This window comes from Caloenas nicobarica, chromosome 10 (assembly GCF_036013445.1).
Source record: "Caloenas nicobarica isolate bCalNic1 chromosome 10, bCalNic1.hap1, whole genome shotgun sequence".
In the NCBI taxonomy this organism is placed as follows: Eukaryota; Metazoa; Chordata; class Aves; order Columbiformes; family Columbidae; genus Caloenas; species Caloenas nicobarica.
In genome coordinates, this window is record NC_088254.1 from 15,102,859 (window position 1) to 15,124,969 (window position 22,111).

The 22,111-nt window shown below is 40.5% G+C and overlaps 1 protein-coding gene across 1 annotated transcript; it reads left to right on the forward strand.

Annotated features, from left to right (window-relative positions):
- Positions 1 to 18,106: 18,106 nt before the first annotated feature.
- On the forward strand, positions 18,107 to 20,136 carry BCL2A1 (BCL2 related protein A1). Its single transcript, XM_065642137.1, has 2 exons — positions 18,107 to 18,526; positions 20,032 to 20,136. Exons 1-2 carry the CDS (start codon positions 18,107 to 18,109, stop codon positions 20,134 to 20,136), a joined length of 525 nt encoding a protein of 174 aa, XP_065498209.1.
- Positions 20,137 to 22,111: the final 1,975 nt, after the last annotated feature.

The following is a 22,111-nucleotide window of genomic DNA, read 5'->3' on the forward strand; positions in this document are numbered from 1 at the left end:
TTAATTCAAGTTCTTCATAAATACTGTCTTATAAAATCTACTTTACACTGTGCTTTGCTCTTTTATGTAGCATTCTCTAGAATCTCCTTAGAATATTCATTTTGCCTAATTTCTTGTCCTTATTGGTGCAAAATACTATTTACATACCCCACACCAAGATCACTAGCTCTCGCAAAGACTAGTGCTTAATATACAGCTGTTATTTGCTAACATACCCAATTATACAGTTGAATATGTCGACATTAAGTTATGTCTACATGACAAGCATTGATGTGGCTGTTATGTAATACAGATGTACTCAAACCACCTTACAACGAAGCTCAGGCACTACTACCAGTGTAGCCATTGCTGTGCCATGGGGACTGCAAAACCAACCAGAATAACTCAGTAAATACTCCAGTCACTACCCCGTGCCAAACTGGTTTTATCCAGCTCACAATTTAAAGCAGTAGTGGAGATGCGTTGGTACTAAAATGCTGGATTATGAACTATAGTATAGACACACCTTTTGTGCTACTTTTATGTTGGTGTCAATAATGTCCAGCAGAAAATACTGGGAGAAGCACTGATCATTTACAACACAACTGCTAAATGTGCTGGAGCTGGTCTGCCAGAGCCCTTGCTCTTGGAAGAGAGGAATTGGGAGAAATACAAACCATAAACCAGAAGGTTATCTACTAACAAAACATCCCAGCGTAGTTCAAAATCAATATTAAATCTTGAGTAAATCAGAGAAAATAAAGCAATAAGTAAAACAGAGAAAATCATAAATATTAGAAACCTATGTACTAGTCCATATCTAACACAAAAAAAGTCACTATTTCTACAACATTTTTTTTCTCCAGTGTTACAACAGATTTTTTGCATGGTCTTGTGCAAGATGCATAATTTTTCTCTTCCATGGTGTTAGATAATAATTCCCTACTAGAATAGCTCATGTTCCAAGTTGCTAAGTGTCAGAGTATTTATTAGATAGGATTATATCAGGTCCTGAAGAAGGAACAGGACCTGCAAAAGGCAGATAAAAATGGGATGAGTTCAGTTGTCCTTGGAGTCAGTGGGAGCTGAGGGCATTGCAAGTGCTCAGACATTCTCAGGCTCCATCTCTTGATAAGGAAGCATTTCCCTAAACCAGCATACAGCGAGCTGCTTAGCATAAGGGCAAGTATTTACACTCTTAATCCACAGTGGACAAATTAATTGTGAAAAAATGTTGTTTAATTTCTCATTGGCACCACTTCTAGAAAATACTTCGGTAGAGTCAGGACTGATTCTTCTCCTGAGGAATGAGTTCCTGGTAAGGTCTTGGGCAATGTTTGAGTATGGTTTCTAATGGATCAGGTCCTGTGAACAATGGGGTGACAAAGGACAATCCTGCACAAGCTTTGCTTGTTCAGCAAAGGAGAGTATTCTCAGATGTGCAGGGGCTGCACCAGCACAGGGGTGGACCTTGGTGGTGAAGAGTCTAAGTACACAGCGGCAAAGGTAGAAGACACAGGTAAGCATTAGCAGATGGCTGGGCATGTTACCCCTTACAGCATTATGTATATTAAATTGAATAAGACACAGTGGGAAACATGGGAAAGTGCCACTGACCATTTCTGTGCACAGACAAGAATCTTCTACCTGCAGTTGAGTTTCCTTTCCTGGCTGTTACCTTTTTTGCCTTAGGTATACCAGAGAATCAACACCTCAGCTTTGCAGCACACTTTGTCATGTCCAGGTAATTAAAAGCATGCCACTGTACCTGGTAGAACTATAAAAATGTCCTTATAAAAAGTCACAGCAGCATTTAATATTTTATTCATTGCTATGTTGTTGTGTTTTGCCTGCAGTAAAACAGCCTCATGGAAGTGAGAGACTACCACTCAGGGCTAACAAACATTCTCCCTTCAACATGTTAACGTTAGCTCCGTGCTATTTTGTCCTTCCAGTTTTGGATCCTTGTTTTTAAACAATCTTTCTGTGTTTGGTTTGTGGTGTTTTTTTTTTTTCTTTTCTTTCTTTCTTGAAAGCAAACTTTATTTTGCTAGAAGCAGGGAACCAGAACAAGCAGTGTTTAAGCTTTCATCCCTTTTCCATATGTGGAAAACACTGTCTGAAAACTTCATTTCCCAGGGAAATATATTCCACGTTTTCATCTTGTAATGCCTGAATAATTGCCTTCCATATAACATTATCTCATCTGTTAATGATTCAGGAACTAGAAGGAAAAATAAAACAAAGTTTAATATATACAAAATAATATTGATAGTTTTATTACAGAAGGTGTAGAAAGCCAAACCACACAAGCACAGACATAGATTTTAAAGGAAAATTAGAAAGTTGCCGACACAAGCTGTTCAGAAATGAATTTTCAGGTCCCCCAAAGCCACATGATTGGCTTACAGACTTTTGGTTTTCAAAATACATGTTTGGTGTGTTCTTAATGTGTCTTCACTTTTTGATACGCGGGGGAATCAAATGAAACCAGCTTTACTTTACAAATATGGATGCTGAAAGTTTAATAGATATTCGAGTGATGACATGACTCCAGAATTGATATATTTTAGAAAATCACCACCGAGGCCACAGAAATGTTGTAAGATTTAGCATCATTAGTCTATTCAGTTCTCGCAAACTACTTGAGGTTCCCATACACAGGATTCCCTTTAGGCACGCTGCATTTTTCCATCCAGCAACCTCATCTCAGAGATACAGGACCCTGTCTAGGATTTACAGACATCTTGTTGCACAAAGGGAAGCAAAAGCAAGTTGGGACATCATGAAATTCCCATCATGTCCTGTGTATGCTCAGATCATCCATAAGTACATGAGTAGTATGTCTGACTCACCCCCAAATCCTGGACATGAGTATAGGAGCCACAGGTGGAGATTGTGCCAGCAGTGCAATAAGCAACATGACTAACATCTGTCACATGTAGTTTGTTTTCCTGGCCTTTTTTTCAAGGGAAAGACCACGTGTCTTGGCAGGTACTATTAGCGTTCTTTTTGTATCCAAGAACACAAGCTCTAGGAATTGCACCTGGCACAGGAAGCAGAAGGTGATGACGTTTGTGATGGCCATGGGCGCCTGAGGGAATTTATTACTTACTCTGCGATGGAGCCCATTCCCTGCCCAGATGAGCTGCACTGTCATTTTGCAGAATCCCATTTATCTGAGGAACGCAGCTGCCAGCTAGGTGTTTAGTCTGAAGGTCTGGGTGATGGGGTATGTCAAGTCCAGCCATTTGAGCATCAAAACTTACATTAAGAAAAAAGGAGAGAAGGCTTAGAGGAAGAAAATTCAGAACGATGTTCAGTCTAACTGTACAAAGCTGTGTGAAGGTGAAGAGAAATGCCAAGCACAAGCCAAACCGGTGGCACAGTCAGCCAGAGGCTGAAAGCACAGTCTCAGAGGATGGTCTACCCTACTGTGATTTTCATCCAACACCAACACATGGATAAAATTTTTTAAAACTCTCAGCAAAAGCAATCTATACTTTCTCAACTAATCTGACACATTTAAACACTAAGTCGTGCTGATGTGAAAAGCAAAATCCTCATATAGATAGAAAAGGAAAAAAAAAAAATCACTCATTTAATTTCATTAAGTACATTCAGTGACAGCACTAGTGTTGCCAATTCTGGCCGTAAGGTCTGATTGTATTCCGTGTTTTTCTGAAAACAAGAAATTATGTGTAGCTCATGAAAAATGAATGCCTTGAATTTCTAGGCTTAATGGTTGCAAAGAAAAGCTTGAAGACATGAAATGGGTGTGCCCATAACCTTAGAAAACCCAAAGGCAAATTGAAAATATGCATTTCATTGTTTTTGATCATCCTTGTGATTTTAAGTCATGCATGACTTTTCTTGGAAGCCTGACTGACAGCTTTTAAATGTTCATATGGGCCTGCAGTGTCCCATGAAGAATGAAATGCTACCGTAACAGCTGTACCCAGGTGACAGGTATGGGGCAACCAAGCAAACATGAAACATTTCGTATTTGCCAGCAATTTTTGTTTCATGTTGGCAAACATGAGGAATCTGACAGTCCTGACGTTTTACGGAAGCAGAGAGAGCTGATGAAGAGCAAGGCAAGGGGAAGAGGGACTCCTGCCTAACTCAAAAATAGGTGAAAGTTGATCCTGAAAAAAACCAAAACTGAATCTAACTGCTACCGCTGTGTTAATGAATGGTTGGGAAAAGAGCGAGGGAAGACGTGTTTATATCGCAGAGCTGGTAATAAGAGATTCCTGTTCTTGCCCTGATTTTGCCACTGACTCATCCAGCAGGGTTAGGCCTACTTCAGTTCTCACTTCAGAGTAGATTAGACTTAACTATAGATCCAGCTGCTGTCACATTTATTCATGTTGAGTAACACTTTCTTCCCTGGTAACACTATTTGTGAAGGACGAAACTCCGTAGTTCACAGGAGGTAAATGACTGAGCCCCACTGTAGAAACAAAGATAGGAAGCATCCACAGCACAGAAGTGCTCTAAGGCTTAGGCAATTAGGTCCATGCCTAATGCATCTCTTAATTAGTTGAGCCGTATGTAGACATCAGGATCAGTTACTGATCTGCTTCTCTCCAGGCTTTCCTTTGAGAACAAACGATCAGGAACTGGGGAAGGTTTGGGAGTTTAGGTTTGCTCAGTTGGCAAGACATGGACTCATCCCATGGAGCTGGCCTGCTAACCGAGGACCAGCTAGGCCCTCTTCAATGCCTAACTCTGAACCAGCAACAGAAGGGGTAAAGAATTCACAGTATTTTTTTATAGAGATGCTTCTAAAAACCCTTTTACTTAAGTCTAAGATGCTCTGCTCCAGAACTGAACTGCGTTTGTAGCCCAGTGTGAACTGTGTTTGTAGAAGTTCTGCCAGCCTCGAGTGCACACAGTGTACCAACACCCAGACTCATTAGCAATCACTGACAGCATGAGTGTGCTATTCAGTAAACCCTTCCAGGCAGTTTTTTCATGGTTAACCAAATGTTTGACTGAAAAACAAAGTTTTAAAATTCAATCAGTTGCATAGATGCTTGGACATCATTTCTTCAGGAAATTATTTGGTTAACAATGATAAGTGCTATCAACATTAATATATATATATTATTTAGAGGTGCTAATTAATGACATATCTGCTTTTGTCAATGCCTGTACTGTGCCATGCCTCCATTCCCCCTGGAGCCATCCTTTGTAGAATGGCTACAGATCTGTTAATAAGCACAAGATTTAGAAATTAAATTTCATAGACATCTGTTATAATTGTATTATTGTGGCTACATTGTTTAAATATAAGTGAACTTTTCTGTTGATACCTCCTCAGATTTCAATGAACTACATGTGGAGTGAATTCAGGCCAATGTCTCATTTGTGCTCTTTACAGAGGCCCTTACATTTTTACTTCTGATTGGAAACATTTCACATAATCTTCCTTTGCTCAGTCATCTCAAATAAAACTTTGCCTTGCTAGACTTTCCAATTCCTAAATTATCTAGTTCACATTTATTGTCATTATTCCAGTACGCACACAAAAATAAAAAATCAGGCTGGGCAGCTCAAGATCATCTGGTATTAAACACACACTTCAGAACTTATAGCTGCCATAAACCCCTCACCTTAATGCTTACTGGCTCAAGAACTTCATGTCCACCTTTTATTACACATCCATAACTCACAGCAACATAAAAACACATTATTGTTTTTCCTGATAATTTTGCCATCCTGCTGTTTTATGAGCCAGTTGGTTGGTCTGCGAGTCCGTGCACCAGGTACTGTATCTTGATGAAGGAACTGGATTATTGCCAAATAAAACAGTCAGACTACTATTATGGCTAATATGCTGGAAGTGTTTGCAATGGGTTTTTAAATAATCCTCTGCATTTATATTGCACTATTCATCCTGAAGAAAACCAAGGTGCTGTGGAGGCTGATAACGGGTCTTTTTGCTCATTGCTAAAATGTAACTGCTGCTAAGCTGGAGAAATAGTGACCATCTTGCACAAACAGCATTAGCAAGTGCAGAAGGTAATGAAGCAAACAATAATATTGCCATTTGAAATTGCAAGCTAATTACTTGATTTGCAATTTGATGAGGACATAAGAGCTGATATGCTGCTGCTTGTAAAAATATGCCCTGAAGTATTTTTGGGTCGTTTCATCACTTGTGAGTGATGGTATTTCCACCAGCGTTAGGTTCCCTGTCATCATGCTTGGCACAACATTTCCAGCTGAGCTCAGGGACAAGATTGTGACTTGGGCAGTGAAAAGTTTAATTTCTAGCAGCGTACAAGTTTCTCTAGAAAAATTCCTAAGCAGTTGAGGGACTTGTGAAGCCCAGCTCCCTTTGGCTTGGGAGAACTTGAGCATCCACCGCTTTACTCACTACAGCCCAAACATGATAGGTGTGGGAAGGTGCATGACAGGCAGCCTTCAGCCAGGGATGTGTAGGTGCTTTGCTGATGTCTGAGTTGTAATGCAGATAATACCACACTATTTAACAGTCAGTGAATCTTGCCTAGATGTAGTAGGAGGATATGTAGCATTCTACTGGACTTGGAGTGATGCATCATTAGTGCATTCCCACAGTCTGCTTTAACTTCTGCTTTGGGGCTGGCTCTGCTGTGTACACTTAAAGGATAGAAGACCAGAGCTGAATATGGGGAAGGTCAGAAATTTTTCTATGATGTCATTTTTGATTCACCGTGTTGCTGTACGTAGTTATGAAAAAAATTTAGATAGTTCTTAAAAGACTGTCCATATCATGTTGCATATATACTCTATCATTATATGAATGGAAATGTACTGCAAGTGAAGGCATACACCAAAGATGAAATCTTGTTGACAGGGAAAATATGGGAAAAAATTGCTATAGAAGTAGTGGTTTCTGTCAAAATTGGATCCAACACCAAATTCTTTGCAAATTAAAGATTACCTAGACCCTACAGTTCAATGCCATTTTTGAAGCTAAGAGCACAACTCACTTAAGATTTGCCCAACTGGACTCTTGAGACCTAGGGTAAGAAAGGTACATTCCTAGCAGCTGGATAAAAAGCTGGATTCATGGTACAGGCTTTGGATCCATCAGAGTGAGCACTAATGTCCCAAGACATCTTTATCTTAACACCAGTCTCCTCCCCTCACTCACAGTACTGTATTTTCTCCCTGGCTCCCATGCATCAAGCATGGTATGTAAAACAGTTTTAGATGGTGCTTGTTTTCTGTGCTTTACTGAAATAATTAGGCAAATTATTTAGCAGGGTGCACAGGGATTTAGGAGTAGGATTCCCATTAATATAACCAGACATACACAGCTAAATCTCTGCACAGAATTGCCTTAATAATATTTTTAACTTTGATGGTTTGTTCTGTTCATACAGAGATGCTGTAGACAAACTGAAGGTAAAGCTTCCCAGATTTTAATCACTCGCAAGTCAATATTCCCTTTCTTCAGGTTCCTTAAGCCAGAAGAAACCCTGTGATGTTGCATCACAAAAGGACAATGTGCCAAATTAAAAGCACTGTAATAGCTGAAACCAATTGCTATTGATCAGTCCTTTGTAGGCTGATAACTCAACTGCTCTCTGGAAATGAATCTCTAGAAATTCCTTAGGAGTCAACACTGACTGATGAAGCCATTTACCCATGATAACAAGGGATACCTGTGCTGACTTCGCATTCTTCCTAATTTAAATATGTCAGAAGGTACCACAATAGCAGAAAAGGGGAGATGGGGACTAGAGACATCAACATTAGTTTGTGTAGGGTTAGAGAGTACAGAATAGCTTGTCATTATATTGTACCTCAAGCAAGTAAAGGGATATATGGGAACATTGGCAGAAAGACACCACCACCAAAGGTATTTAGCTTTAATGGTGAACTTCTTAAGTATTATTTTGGTTGTTTAACCACTGAACATGCTGCAAAACATACCAGTGGTACAAAACAAATTTCCACCGAACATCAAACAGGTACCTCAGGGTGTAAAGATGATTTATAACATTACTGCACCACCATCCAGATAGCTTCAGAGTCACATGCAAGAATCATCTACTGAAGGCTGTGATGGATGGGAGGGACTGATTCACAGTAAGGCAGCATGAGATATCTGCCTCTGCCATAAGGATGGCTCGACTCTCCCATCACAGCTACTGCACTGCTCCAAACTGACACCCAGGGAATTAAGGACAATTGAAATCAGTGTTTGTCCACCTCGATCCATTGAGCTCCAGGTTGCAGCAGTTCAGATTCTGCTTGATGAATAGCTGAGCTGTCTTTGCAAGAGGGGGCAGAGGTGGGAGGGAATGACTCCTGAGAGAAGGAACCACAACAGTTGGTTGCAAGGCAAGTCATCACCACGTGTGAATCAGAGCACCTATTCTGTACTATTAGATCTCTGCAAAACCATTAAAAGAAATAAAAGGATAAAGCAGTGGGGGATTTGTCTAGCCAGCAGAGTCTTAGCTCAGAGTTATGAATCATAAAATCACAGAATCGTTTAGGTTGGAAAAATCTAAACATTAACCAAGCACTGCCAAGTCCACCACTAAACCAGGTCCCTAAGCACCACATCTACACATCTTTCAAACCCCTCCAGGAATGGTGACTCCACCACTTCCCTGGGCAGCCTGTTCCACTGCCTGACAACCCTTTTGGTAAGGGATTTTTTCCTAATATCCAATCTAAACCTCCTCTGGCACAACTTGAGACTGTTTCTTCTCATCCTATCAGTTCTAACTTGGGAGAAGAGACCAACACCCTCCATGCAACAGGAGACCATGGTTAATGTAGAGAGCATTGTTTGGCAAGGAATGAATACAGTAAAACCTCAGTTAGTTTCTTTGTTGGGTATCCAGCTGGACACCACAAACAAAAAACCTGACTACATCATGCAAGTGTGTTGTGCTTTTACCTTCTAAGGGAGATTGGTTTCCATTCGATTACAAGGTAATTACATATAAATGTAGCTTATTGTTATCACAATTCTTTCCAGTTTTCCATTTGCAAAACATTACATACTAACAAAACTATTTATTTATTTTAAAATGAGATTTCTACCCTTTTATGAAACCTCTCATTTTAAACTGTTTTGCAGAGCTACACAATAAATTAACTTAGTGCATTAAACAATAACGAATCTGACCATGACTGAACAGGAATCCGCTCACAAACTGACTACTCAGAAAAAGTGAATAGCAAATAACAAAGGACAGGCTACTAAAGAAATGTTGTTCTACACCAGTTTCCAGATTATACAAAATTAGTTTCCATCTAAGTCGTTAAAAAGGAAAAATGTTTTCTTGTGCATTGATCTTTGATCCAAGGTGCTTGCCCCTGAAAACAAATTGCCCCAGATTGTGGTAAGACAGTTTAATAGAATAATTTTACAGCTAGCAAGCCTTACTGTGAAAGAAAAGTGATTTAAAAAGAGGAAACTGATAAAAATGTCTTTTTGATTGAGCATTTATGAAACAATCTTTGGTGACTACCAAAACATATGTCTGAAGAATTAGAAGTTTTACATCTTTGGCACCTCTAAGGCAGATCTATCTGCTAACAAGAGTGCCACACTGGAGAAAAATAGGATCCAATGGGTATGCACACACATACATATCTATAAGTGCTAAAAACAGTATTTCACTTTATAACATGCCACATTAGGCTATGTATCAAAACTAGCACCTAGGCCTGGCTGAGATGAAGGTCCCAGCATGGTAGCTGCTGTATAAATAAACAGCTCCACTGGCTTCTAACAAAGGATAGAAGAAAACAAATATTAGGGCTCTGACTCACACAAAGATGGCAAATGACGAGTGATGCACCTTTGAGTCAGCTCATACCTGCTTCAGCTCCATTCAGCTTGTGGCCACAAACTCATTGTCGTCAATAGCCCAGGCTAAGCCACCTCAGCATGACCCAGAACAGCTGAGACACACACAAAAACTCCACTCCCCATGCCTCCCTGGGAAGCTGCTAAATATAGGCAAAGACACACACCTGAATGTAATTCTCTAATTTCCTGTATTTTAGAAGTGGGGAACTGAGTGACAGAAAGACCAGTAGTTTTCTCAAGGTCATGGAGGAAAGTTGTGGCATAAGCAGAAAATTAAGCTGTAGTTGCTGAATCAACAAATCTTTTGGAGAAGCCCATCTTAGGGATGGGAAAACCAAGACTCAGAGAGTTAAAGGGGCCTGGTAGGCCATAGCAACACCAAGTTTTATAAAGAATATCATGAATGACTCTAGATTTTGTGGCTTGCCACCTTTTGTAGAGGGCTCTGATCCCTGCCAGCACGTCTAGCTAACGATGGAGCTGTGCTCAACTGAGACAGCAACTCTCAGTCTCCTTTAAGCAGCCAGAAAAATGAACTCCCCCTGCAACTGCAATGGCCATTTATTAGCTCAGGAATATAAAGGAGGGACGTAAAGCAAACTAATTATATTTGATGGGGGCTTTTTGGATCTGAGTTGCAAAATAGATTTGGAATGGCTGTTTACTGTCAAGACTCCAGACGGAGATTAAGGGCAAAGGAGAAACAAGGATGTTGCTATTATTTATGTTGTTTGGGCGCTGGCCATTGGAAACATGTTTCTCATTGGGTGATTAACAGTTGTCCAGCACAAAGAGCAAATAAAAACCTTGTCTAACTCAGTCAATCGCATTCTCTCTGGTCTTGCTGCACTAAATCATGTGAAACTGGCTGCTTTATTTACTGTTGCTCCTCAATATCATTAGTCTGCTGTGATGTCACGTTTCAAAATCAGGAATAATTAAGAAAACATAAGAGATCTTTAATTAAAGTTCTTTTCTCTTGAAAATCAATAACTTTAGGCTTCATTTAGCTCCCTGTAGATAGATTCACATCCCTGAACAGATGAAGTTACGAAAATCAATAGGGCTTTGCTGAGGCACAGGGGGTCGGTCTGTGCAGAGCTCCTCTGACTTCACAAGCAAAGCACTTGCTGCTGGGTCCGAGCTTCCATCTGCATTTGGGTTTAAAAAGGTTTCTCAGCGCTAGAATACACTATGAAAGCCCTTGATTAAGTCATTATGATGCATAATTCCCTGGCATGCCAAGAATCTCGTCGCAAATTGATACAAAGGCAAGTCCGCTAAGGATGAATGGGTATTCTGGAGTTTTATTGTGAAAACTCAAAATACACAGAGCTTTTGCTATCGAGTTTGCTTGCTATTGCTACTGATAGCCGCTAAAATGCCTCACAGATTAAATGCAATCATCTTTGTTTCCTAATGAAAGACTATCACGGTCCCACTCCTGTTTCATGAAGGTTTTGTGTGGGCTCAGCGCTTCTCCCCCCGCTCAGTGAGCTGGGGCAGGAAAATCCTCCTGGCTTTACTGGGTGAAACACCCAGCACAAGACAATCCCTGCTCCCATCTGAGGCATTTAGGTGTTGCTTTGTTGCCTACAACAGTCAGCACAAATAAGTAAATGCTTTGCATTGAGATTATTTGAAAGGGTCTAAAAGAATCTGGCTTTCTGAAAGACAGAGCATCATTACTAACATGCTTCAGTGTCCGTACAGGCTTAATTCCCTTAATGAACCAGAGGCTCTATACGCAGCCATGGCAGTGAAGTGATGGGAAAATATAATTCAAAGCACAAAGCACTGTAAAGTTATATGATTAAAAATGAGCTCAAAAGTAAATTTTTTTCTGCTTTGGTTAAAGAATGGCAGCAGGCTTGGATAACTAGTCATGGTAGCATCAGCTTCCTTCACAGGTATTTAATGGGATGTCATTTCACTTTAAGAGATTGAGGGGATAGTATTACATGGTCAGACAGCATAGCGATGAATATGGTATAAATACCTGGGGAGGCAGATTAGTTAGCTATTTCTGCTCACAGCCTTTTCCTAGGAGCATAGAAATGCCATCTCAGCATGCTTTTTTGAAGGATCAGAAAATCATAATAAACACAAGGATAAAAATGTACTATGGGAGTTACAACTAATTTCTTGCTATAATTTGCAGCAGTTTACACATAATCCTTGTGGGTTTGAAATACTGCACAGTGCAAACAGCAGAGTGTCTGCTGAAATAGTGCAAATCAGAAGAACGAGAAATGCAGTTTGGAATAAAAAACCATCCAGAAGGGTTGTTTGGAATATGCGATTCACAAGTTCTCCCTTGCGGTTGACTTATGCAAGAGGTTTAATTCTGCCATTTGCAGTCCAGTTTCTTAGGCTATACATGGATGGAACAAGCTTCATAATACCTGCTTTTGGACTTCAGAAAAGTCCTTCCAAACAGCAATGTAGCCTGTGTCTTCCTCATATGTTAGATGAAGGGCTTTTTTTTTTTTTAAAAAAAAAAAAAGGCTGTAAACAGTGGGCGCTAGCACCACAACATTTTCATGCAAATACCCATTTGAGAAGGTAATAAAGTTGTAGCACAATTACTGAGTTAGGGTTCATAAATGTGGTTTAATATAAATATTTATTTCCAGCATATGAAAATTACTGAAATCACATTACACATGAATTTCCTTAAACATAATTACTATTCTGGATTGACTATAAAAGAGGAAAATATCTGTGCAGTATACATTTTTATTTTTGTCCATTTTATAACTTAAAATAATTCAAAACAATTTGAAAGGGGAATAAAAACAAATGTGCCCCCAGACTGGAACCCTGCATATAAAACAAACTAAAGATGAGTTATGAACCTCCATGAAGAGTGATTTATAGCAGAAATACTAATGTTGCTACAGCCCTCTTTTATAGGGTCATCAACAGAGGGGATATCATAAAAGGGGGATAAAATGTTTTATTAGAAGAATACATTATATTTTAAAGGAAAGATACTTAATCTACGAATCACTAACATTTCACCCAGTGCAAAGGTTTCTAGTAGTAACAGGAGCAGATGCAGACTTGATTTAAATCAGGAAGAAGTACAGGAGCAGATGCAGGCCTGATTTAAATGAGGAGAAGCACAGACACAAGCCCACTCCTGGGAGGGCTGGTGTTGAGGACCGCAGACCTCTGAGGCATCCAGGTAAACTGTACCTGGTGAACTGAGCTTGAATTTAAAAGCAATTTGTTTAAAAAACATGAGATACATAAGCTTCCCTTGGAAAATCAAATAGCGAAGAAAACCATGGCTATCTTTAAACTGTTAGTAGCCTTAATGAATAGCTGCAATTCTTTCTGAAGGCACCTAAAGGAACTGGACACCTATATCCTACTCACGCTCAGTGGAAACTCTCTACCTAAATCTTGTTTGTATTTTGAAACTCCCATCCAGTGGGACTCTCTTAATGCTAACTGAGGCTCAGATATTTTAGTGAAATGCTGTCTCATCACATTTTGAGTATCCCCACCATTTAAAATAGCTTTAAAGCACCGGTGCAGCTGATGGTGAACGCCTGTCTCTCCTGATGGCATTATGTCTTTCCAAGACACAGATCTGAACCAGAGCTGCAGGTCAACACACAATTGGACTTCGCACATGTTCACGTTGCACCTGCCACAACAAAATGAACCAAAAGTCAAGACCACCCTTGATTTGTGAGTGTGAGGGACACACAAAGTTTTGGTTGTCACACTGAGGTGTGAGCTCTTGACTTCTTATTTCATGAACACTCACAAGCAGACCTTTTCTTTTTTCCTTCTTGGAGCAAGTGTTTTCAGCAATGAAACTGGCTTCAGCAGACAGTGTTTCTGCTGGCATCTGTAAGATCTTGCTAAGCTTCTACCAAGACATTACTTGTTCATGCTCCACTGTTTGGGAAGCTTAGGGAGTCTTGTGTTTCTGTGGGTCACTGCTGACAACTATGGCTATTTATTCAAATTCTCCTAACCCTAGACAAACATTTGGAAAGGCTTATGAGAATGTAGAACGTGTGTCTACACACATGCATATGATGACATATGGTACATACATAGTGGAGCAGTGTGTCTGGCTGCCCCCTTGACTCGTGATGATGAAAGACGCAGGAATGCCGAGAAAGCCAAGTTCTGAGCTGAGTGAGGAGGCAGCAGCTCAACCCTGAGGAACACAGCCAAACCTGTCCCTTCCTATAGTCCCCTTATGTCACTGAAGTGCTGTAGAGGAGTCTTAAGGAGAATGGAATGGCCTTGGAGAATTCTTCTCATGCTTGAGCAATGGAGAACCAGGGTGTTCATCTTCATATGATCCATCCTTGCAGCCTTTGCTGCATAGTGTTTTGGGAGCAGGAGAGAGCTTATGCTGAAACACACAGAATATAAGCTGGCTCTAAGTCCCTGCTTCAGTTGCCATATAATTTGAAATCCAGGATCCTGCTGTTTTGTCTCCATCCTAAAAACATTAGGAGATGGGCTGAAGTGATTTAGAATGAACTGCTCCCAAAACTTCTTACGGAGATGACCTTTCCAAGCTTTGGACAGGAGACTTTGGTGCTTCCCGGCTGACAGAATTCTCCAGGAAACACAATGTCATTTATTAATTTAGATAATTACTGGGGCTGAGTTCCAATGCAATTGTATTTTACTTCTTTGCTACATTCAGAACACATGTATTTTAGTTCTTTGCTGCGGCTAGGTGGCAGCACTCCACTGGGCAAACCTGCCTCTGAATTCAATGCCAATGAACCATTTCAACCCATAGAAAAGCCAGCTTGCGTATTACAATGTATAGGAAAATAGAGAGTAAATGAAAGTCACCAAAGCCTCCTGAAGTCTTTCATTAGGGTTGTGCAGGACAGCTGGAAAGCTACAAGTGAACTGACCCGTTCTTATGCAATGAAATCCAATACCACACAAAAGTCGTCCCTGTTTGGATGTCAAAAAGGGAAGAAAACCAGAAAAAATTCCGTAAGAATTTTCTCAAGGCCTCAGACAGTTTCTTCAGACAAAGCTCACAGTTCCCACATTCACCTGGAACTGGAAGAACTCTGGCAAGGGAAATGCAGCACAAAATAGCTCAACAAAGCTGTTGTCATTTTGGCTTAGTTTTCTCTTGAACACAATGAGATAACATCGTCTCTCACGAGTCAATTTTATGAGGATCTGTCGACTCAGTTCCCATCTGTTCTGGTAAATAAGCCTTTTCAGGTTAGGGTAGTATGTGGAGTCAAATCCACAGAGCACAGATTTAAATTAAAATATTTGAAGCCTTTTGCTATGCCAGGTAGTGAGGGGAGGGTTTGCATTTGAGATTCCCTGTCAAGCTGGTTTCTGTTTCCAACCCTTTATTAACGCTTACAACTCCAAAATGTGAATAAAGTCTGGTAGGAGAAAGGAAGGTTCTGCCTAGTGTAGAAAATGTGAATCAGAGCATGAAAGTGGCACGATACAAGCAAGAAATCCCAAAGCTGATTTCTTACAGTGCTCAGAGCTGGCCATTAGAGCTTGGGAAGATTGGGCTATGCACTCTGGTCTGACTTTTTATGCATATAGATATATAAACTGTCATTGCTACTGAGCATTCAACACTTGGAATTGCACCCTCCGCTACACGCTGTTGAAAAGCAAATGTGTCTTACATTTTAGTCATAGACCTGGGGCAGCTTCAACAGCCACATCCTGAGCTCTGGTCACCGGTGTCACAGTTTGCTGTTAGAGATGTCTGCTCAGAGCTGTCATCCCCTCCTGGGAGCCCAGTGCTCAGCTTCACCTGTAGCCCTTTCAGTGACCAAGAGACTGCAAGTGGCAGCATTTGCACCAAAATTGCCAAGGTAGTAACACATTTCTTTCAATAACGGTGACATATTCATAGTCTTATTTCATCACCCTCCTCAGAATCCTAAACATTCCACTAATGGAGAAATATTTGCTTCTGCCTGTGTTCCGTGATGTTGAAGAAAACAACACTTGTCTCCCTAGGTATTGTTCACTGTTCTCATATTCAACTATTAGCTATATTCACAAAGAATACAAAAAGCTTTTCATTAACCAATTATTAAGAGAGTCAGGAGTGATCTATAACTTCATAGACTGTGTTATATAGAAAAAAGGATTCTTGTGATTTTTCCTCGAGTACCTCTCTCTGCCCTGTTTGCAGCAAGCACCTGGCAGGAGGGAAGCTGGCTGACTAGAGCAATGTCTTCCCCTGCCCCAGACATTTCTGCCCAGATTTAGCTGAGCTGGGAAGAGTTAAGGACTGTCACATTCTTTTTTTTTTTCTTCCATTTGCATTCCTCATGAAATGTTGGCACTTTGGTGAAATCACTGAAAGGCAAAGCCAGACCAACAGCTCTGCCAAAGGAGTAGCTGCAGGTATTGGATAGAGGACGTCTCTGAACCTCCAAAATGAGCTTTGGTAGGAACGTGCATGTGTATGGAGAAAGGTGAGATAGCTCTAGCTTCCCACCCCAGCCCATTCCCAGTCCTAGCATCACATCCTTCCCTGAGGGTAACATTGAACATGAGAATTCTTCCAACTCACGCTGCTCTCCTAAACCCATTCTCTCCCAGAGGCGAACACAGCACCAAGCCACCTCTTTCTTTGCTTCCAAGGGAAAGTGAGGGAAATATTTTCCTGAATCACTGAAGTGATTGACGCCTGTGCTATGCTAGTGATAGACTGCGCATGGAAGATTACTGTGTCATTCCGAGCCAGACTCACCACCACAAGTAAAAACCTGAGAAGGAACTGGAAACTACTCTGGTCTACTCAAGGGGTTTCTGCAAAACTGTGATGTCAGAGCAGCAGCATACACATTTTTTGGGGGAGGCTAGCTAGGGTTAGTGATATACTGACACCAGAGCTGTATCACAGTGTGGATATGCTTTGCTCCAGTATGATCAGGTGCCAGGGCTATCCTGGCATCTGAGACCAGAGCCCTGTGCTGGCCACCAGGCACACAGCCTTGCTCATCATCCATAGACCTGAGCATCAGGAGGTGTCTGGGACTGGAAACAGGCTCGCTGCCATCCCTGGAGCAAGGAAGAGCTGCTGGTGTCTGGGGCTGGGAATGCCTTTTGCTTTCAGAGAAGGAAAAGGCATGAATGAGAGGTGGGTCGGAAGTAGAGAGATGATGAAAGAGAGATGGAAAGAGAGAGAGGTCTCCAAACATCAAATTGCTTGCTGCTCTGAAGCCTTTGCAATGGGGTGAGATTCTCTACAGACACATCCTGACCCTCTAACAAGATCAGCTGGCCTCAGGAGAAGAGGTTTGTAAGGAAAGAGTGGGCTAGGCACCCCCACCCCTTCTCCCAAAACATAGCTGCTGGACCAAAAATTTGAATCTAAGATCAGCTGTTGTAGGTATCATGATACTTCTTTGTTACCTGTCATGAAAGATTCAGATGGTATCACACATCACTAGTTTGGCCCCATACTCCCCACCCCATGTTCTGACACGCTGACTGCATTAGCATTGTCTTTTAGACTAATACGGTCTTTCACAGCAGAACTCCCCGTGGGGGAAAGAAATCTTTGAAGCTACTCATTCAAATCTTCAAAGAAGGACCTTGAAGAGCACTCACAGAGAGAGTGTGGGAAAGTTTGGAACAGGGGATAATGCTATAAAGCTGGCTTTCCCCTTTTTCCGTCCATACTTGTACCACTGTTGTGTTCCCACTTTTTGCAGTTATGTAAATTTCCCAGAGTGCTGAAGAAAGTTTATCCATTCTTCCATCCTGTTGGAAATGTCTACCAGTTTTTTGAAAAAGTTATGAACCAGAAATAACCCATAAACCTGCAATACAGATTGCAGCCTTAACCCCGGCAATGAAGAGATTGGGGTGGGGGAGAGGTGGTGGTAGTGGCTGCATGCTCCTCTAGCATACACTTTTTAGGCACATTTTTTCAAGCCAAATGCCTAAGTTTTTCTAGCGTTACGTAGTAAAAGTCCCTAGAAAATGCCAATTTATACTGTTAAAGAATGTGGAGAAAGCTGCTAGTTTAGTTGTGGAATCATACTATTTAGAGAAATAAAATAAATCACTCAAGAAGACATGTTTTTCCCCCACTGAGGAGACACTTTCATTTCCGTTGTGACATATTCCACAGCCCACACAATCATTAAGTCACTAGGTTTTTACAGGAACTTCTGTGTAAAATCAAAAAAAATTCCATTAAACCAGACAGCACAAAGCTGTGTGCGTGTTCTGTGGCTGCTCATTACTGACCCTGATTAAGAGCGCTGCACTGCTCTCTGTGTTTCATTCTAAATGGAAACCGCCGAGTTCTATTACGTTTATTACTTAGCTCAAGATTATCTGCAATATGTGCTTCAGGAGTCACATCGTGGACCAGCCCAAACCAGGGTTGCTCATGTCTTGCGAAATATTGCATCTTCGCTGCAAGATCAAACCGAGGAGGCTCTCAGACCGTTCTTGGACAGGATCGATATCACCTCTGTAGCTGTTGCCAAGAGAATTTTCAATGGTGTCATGGAAGAAAAATTTGCTGATGGAAATACTAACTGGGGACGAATTATGACCATATTTACGTTTGGAGGTCTTCTCACCAAGAAGCTTCAAGAGCATGGAGTTCAGCTGACTGGAGAGGAGAAGGAGCAGATTTCTTATTTCATCACAGAGTACATAATAAATAACAAAGCTGAATGGATAGATGCAAACGGTGGCTGGGTAAGTTTGTCATTTTCCACCAAAGTCTAGATTAGGAGATTTTGTTTAATTAAGGAAAACTATTGTTCAGACACTGTCAAGATAATTTTATTCCATGTTTTATTTGGTGGTTTAATATTTGATGTCTGGAGTGTCTCCTTGAGACTTACAGTGAAAGCTTTGCTTCTGCTTTAAATAGAACAATGCTAAAACACAACTTTATTTTCTAAAAGGCACTTTCCTGTAACAGTGAAAACCCTAGACTTAGTCTTGAATCATAGGATAGTATGATAATTCAGGTTGAGAGGGAACTTAGGAAATCATCTGGTCCAGCCTTTTGCTCGAAGCAAGTTAAACTGTGCATGCCATGAAATATCCCATTATTAAATTGAAAATTAAGTGGCATTCTAAAGTTAGTGCAGCAATTTTGCTTCCATAGAGGAGCTGGTTCAAAAACTCTGAAGTTCAAAGTAAAGGGAAGAATACACGGGTGTGATCCTCATGGCTGAAGTCAGTACTTTTGCTACTGATTTCAACAAAGTCATTATTTAATCCCCCAAATCAGTCTTACTTAAACCAATGTACAGGTAAGTCCAATCGGGGTTAAATCTTTTTTATTTGCTTGGACTGAGATAATCCCAGAATTTCCATATATCAATGGTCAGTGCTGAGAAAAGCATTTGTCAATATGTGGATTATTTTGCCAAGCTGCTGGAATTCCCTTCTGCCAGCGGAGGGGAGGTCTCTTTTGCTTTGCAGAGTTTCATCGCGCCAATACCTTTTTCTTTTGCAGTAGGAGGAAGCACAGAATCAATGACATCAGAGTCAGTTATTTCCCTGGTACTTTTTTCCTTCACCTAGATGTAAATGTTACTTTCTCTTTCCACCACTCTCTCGTCCCACTTCTACTTCCTATTTGCTTTACTTTTTTCCATCATTCGTTTTCTAGAGTTTTGCTTTTCTTTTTTTTTTTTTTTTCTTTTGGCTTGTTTTGCTCCATCTCTGCCTGTTAGCAGTAAAAAAACCCAAGGTGACAGTCAATCATGAACCTTTGATGCATCAGATTTACTGTAAAGGCTTCTCTCTCTATCTCTTTGAAATAGAGTCAATTTTATTTATGAGAAGTATCAACTCCTGGCAACATTCTGTCAAAATACGTGGGTCATCCTAGTAGAATAAGGAGGCTTAAAGGAAGATACTTGAAAGTATATTACTACATCAGAAACATTGTACTTGTATCTTCCTTTAAGATGTGGGCTTAGATGATATAGTTCACATTCATTTTCTTTTTACACAGGGAGGGCACAGGCTTGACTTGGAAATAAAACAAACATTCAGCAAGGTGCAGCTATTTCCAGCTACAGTTTTTAAAGCCCTATTCATCTTTTGGAGGTTGGGCTCTGAAAACCTGTCCCTCCCTGCACAGTGGTGTAGCACTCCGTTCATCTGACACTAGCAGAGAGTGCTGTGCTTTTCCTAAACGTTATTTTTCAGCTGTCCCTAACTGTGCGTGTTCTTTTCCATAGGAAAATGGCTTCCTAACAAAGTTCGAAAGAAGATCACTACTGTCTTTCTCCAAAATTACAGCCATGTTCATAGCTATTTTTTCCTTATTGAGAGAGTACTACTGAAATAAATGGACCTTCATGTAGAATCTAGATATTGCCACAAGCTTCATTGCTAAGCTTTCCTCCAAGCAATATCAACGAGAAAATCATTTTCTTCCATAATTTGTTTTTAATTTATTTGTATTTATTTTGACTAAATACAATGTTTAACACGCTATCCTAATGGCCAGACCCAAATATGAGATCCCTCCAAAGAGGAATTGGCACAGCGTCGTGCAGCAATTCAAGTGACCCTTTCCAGGCAGGATTGCTTCGAGGGAGAGATCGTTCTCCACATCCAGACAGCTCTTGGAATCTCTGTTGCACCTCCATGAAAGGACATTGTTTTATTGAAATACAATCCAATGGGTTAAGAAACAAGTTTTAAAGTCATTTGTTTTGTAAATGAAATACTACTGTAATGCATTTTATTGCAACCTTTGTATAAGCAAAAGGGGGGGATTTCTGTGAAGAAAAAGGAAAGGCAAATTCCAGTGTAAAAGTGGGTACAAGTTACTGACACAGACTAAGCGATTTTTACGGGAAGAACAATTTGTGGAAGCTAGCAACTTAAAAATGTGCACTCACTTACTGTTAATGCAATGGTATGTGTTTCTTTGTTGTATTTTTTAGTTTGCTCATATCTGCACTGAATGTTCTTTCAAATTTGTGTAATGTAGTCATCTGGCTGAACTTCTTTTAAACTAGATGTTTCAAAATAGGCAAGGACAAAATATTTTTTAAATGAGAAATTTGTGTAAATACACTAATACTTTTGAAAAATACATTAAAATATGTATTTTAAAGTCTTACGATTGGTCTCATTTCTTTCAGAAAAATTGGAGGATAGGAAAAGATATACCTGAGTAAGATAACTCTCAGAAAAGCTATCACAGTGGTCCTGGAGAATCCAAGTAGTACATGGGTTTGACCTGAAGTCCACGGATGTCAAGACTTCTAATTTTCTGCAGTATTTCTTAAGTACTATATATAGCTTATATAAGAAACAGATAACTTGTGGCAAAATAAATGAACTGGGTCAGCCCTGATGACGGTAATTAGTGTCTTGGGATACACTGCAAAACACAGCAAGTTCACGAGAAGGACCCAACAGACTTACAGGCTTTTATAGTCCGGGCCAACTGTTGTTTTGACTCAAATTCTATTTCCTTTAAAGGTTCAACAATAGTTCTTCAAGAATTCATTCTAGAAGGGTTTTCTTTAGCCGTAGTGACTCTCCTACATTAGGCAACCTAGGCTGGCTCTAAACAGCCTTTTTCTTTTGTAGACGTGTAGGGAGGTGAACCAAAGTGAGGCAGCAGTTGCCTGGGGCACACAATAGCATTATTCTAGGAGACAAATCCTCTAGAACAACAAGGCTTTATAATAACAGCAGAATGAACCAGCCTCCTTCTGGTAACGGGTTCTCCATCTCTCATCTCAACATAAGTTTTTTACAGTAAGAACAATAATTTATGGGAACAACCTCCCCTGGGACATGGCAGAGTCCCGGTCACTGGAGGTTTCCAAGATGTGACTGGGCAAGGTGCTAGGTAATCTCATCTGGGCTCCCTTTCCCATGAAGGTTGGACCAGATGATCTCTTGAGGTCCCTTCCAAACTGGGCTGTTCCATGATTCTGTGCTCTGACTTGGTGTGTTCAACCACACAATACAGATGATAACATTCCCTAGAACCTGTATTGTGCCCTCTCTCTCTTTCTCTCTCTCCACCCCCAATGAAAACATAGATTATTTAGCATGTATAGCAGGACTTCTGAGATCAATTTTGCTGCTGTTGAAGAAGAGATGGCAGCTTCCTGAGGAAAAGGGGGCTGCTAGAGGGAAATGCCCACCCTCAGAACACCTCTGGAAGTTCCTGTCACAAATGACATTCAAAACATATTTTGACATGTATTTATTTATTTGCAGTCTAAGTCTTCATGACAAGAACAGCAATTCTTATTTAGCCCCTTTTTGTGCACTATGCACATATTGTAG